The sequence below is a fragment of the Protobothrops mucrosquamatus genome, unplaced genomic scaffold, assembly GCF_001527695.2.
Source record: "Protobothrops mucrosquamatus isolate PMUCROS unplaced genomic scaffold, P.Mucros_1.0 scaffold2067, whole genome shotgun sequence".
Taxonomy (NCBI): Eukaryota; Metazoa; Chordata; class Lepidosauria; order Squamata; family Viperidae; genus Protobothrops; species Protobothrops mucrosquamatus.
In genome coordinates, this window is record NW_015388172.1 from 181,784 (window position 1) to 183,405 (window position 1,622).

At 55.1% G+C, this 1,622-nt stretch overlaps 1 protein-coding gene across 1 annotated transcript; it reads right to left on the reverse strand.

The window, feature by feature from the left end:
* Window positions 1-679: 679 nt before the first annotated feature.
* Window positions 680-1,151, reverse strand: LOC107294736 (homeobox protein Dlx6a-like). Its single transcript, XM_029285686.1, has 3 exons — window positions 1,020-1,151; window positions 921-983; window positions 680-889 (listed from the first exon to the last, which is right to left on the reverse strand). Exons 1-3 carry the CDS (start codon window positions 1,149-1,151, stop codon window positions 680-682), a joined length of 405 nt encoding a protein of 134 aa, XP_029141519.1.
* Window positions 1,152-1,622: the final 471 nt, after the last annotated feature.

A 1,622-nucleotide genomic window follows, 5' to 3' on the forward strand; every position in this document is an offset into this window, starting at 1 on the left:
TTATGATTCTCCTGAATTGCGGAAGGTCAGTCTGGTCCTGGCGAATTGTCTGTAGGAACATAAATTGCAATTCACAGTCCATTTGAAAGTGTTCAAGTGCATGGCAATGCTTGTAGAGCCCCTAAAACAAAATGCATGCTTGAACGTGCTCATGAGCACCGGGTGTCTGGCTCTCTTACAGGTACTTGTGTGGATCCGAGGGAAAGTCCGTGAGTTGCCGATCACAGGCGTGCCGATACAGTAAAGGAGGGGGAGAGATGCAAATGGCAAGCACATTTACTTAAGAGTAGAGTAAGTCCCACTGAACTGCTTGCGACTCCCTTCCCGGAGAAACAGGATCCGGATCGGGTTGAGGAGGTGTCATTTCAGAGAGACCTGCTGCGGAGGGGGGAACCGGGTATCTCCGTTCACAAACGTTGGAACTGGAAGCTAGACCCTGTGGATTGCCTGGCCACTCGCTTGCCAGGAAACGTGCATCTGAATGCGGGAACGAGTGAGAAGAAAGCGGGAAACAAAGTGGAAAAGGGAGAAGCGAGAAGGAAACGCACTGCAGGCCAGGAGAAAACTGAAGCTAGAAAGAGGGAGGAACGGAGAGAGAGAAGAAAGGGAAAGGGAAGCCATCGGGGCTGGCGGAGGAGGCGCGGGGGGACCTTGGCTGAGATCCACACGCACGTCCGTGTCACCCACCTGCATCATCTGGCCTCGTCTGGCTGGCCGCGCTGCTGCTCCCGCTGCCGCCGTGGTAAGACTGGAGGTAAGGGCTGTGCTGCGAGTGGCTCATGTAAGGGTAGGCGGCGGCGGCGAACGAGCAGTGGTTATGGGAGTTGGCGCTGGCCGAGTTGGCCGGGTAAGGCACGACGTGGTGGTGATGATGGTGCGGGTGCTGGTGCTGGTGAAGCGGATGTGAGGCCGGCGCCGACGAGTGCACAGTGGAGTGGGTAGTGGACGCCTGCCATGGCCGTCACTGGCAAAGTCTGCTGCTGCTGTGCCGAGTTTGAGGAGCAGCCGGGAGCCTATACCACTGGAGGTGGCGGCAGCGAATGGGGAAGTTGCTGAGGGGGTAGCTGCTGCTGCTGCTGCCGGAACTCCATGAAGGCAGGTTTGGACGAGTCCTGCGCATCCAGCCCGTCAGCCACCGTAGTCATTGTCATTATCCAAGTTGGGCAGCCAGCAACGAGGACCTCTGCTTGGCTCGGCGCCCTCACACGCTTCGGCCACCTTCGAGGAAGCCTATTAGCCTGCTCCGAGCGGGAATTGGCGTCGGGGCTCGCATGCTATGTTCCCTCCTTCCCCCTCCTTTTTCTCCCTCACCCCCTTTTAGCGATTGTGTGTATCTTGGGGGGGGTTGAGGTGGAAGAAAGGAGAGAGCATGTGAGAGCAATAGGGGGTGTGGGAAGTCAGAGCCCCAGAGAAGGAAATATTAAAAGGGCAGAAAAATATATTTTTCCTCAAAAGGATTTTTAAAAGCAGGAGCCAACTATCCCAAACAGGAGCCAGCCCTATACAAATGCAAATGTAAAACCATCAGAAAGTTTGTCAAGACAAAGAGACTTAAAATCTGCATACCCCACCCAAACTCTAGGAGTCATTAGCTCCATCACCAGGGAAGCAGGATATGATAA

Bases quoted from the DNA above. Each gene is read 5' to 3' on its own strand.
- LOC107294736 (XM_029285686.1), bottom strand. From the start codon at position 1,151: ATGACAATGACTACGGTGGCTGACGGGCTGGATGCGCAGGACTCGTCC. The intron at 984-1,019 runs GTATAGGCTCCC...AACTCGGCACAG, and splicing joins CGCTGCCGCCACCTCCAGTG to CAGCAGCAGACTTTGCCAGT. The intron at 890-920 runs GTCGGCGCCGGC...CCGCTTCACCAG, and splicing joins ACCCACTCCACTGTGCACTC to CACCAGCACCCGCACCATCA.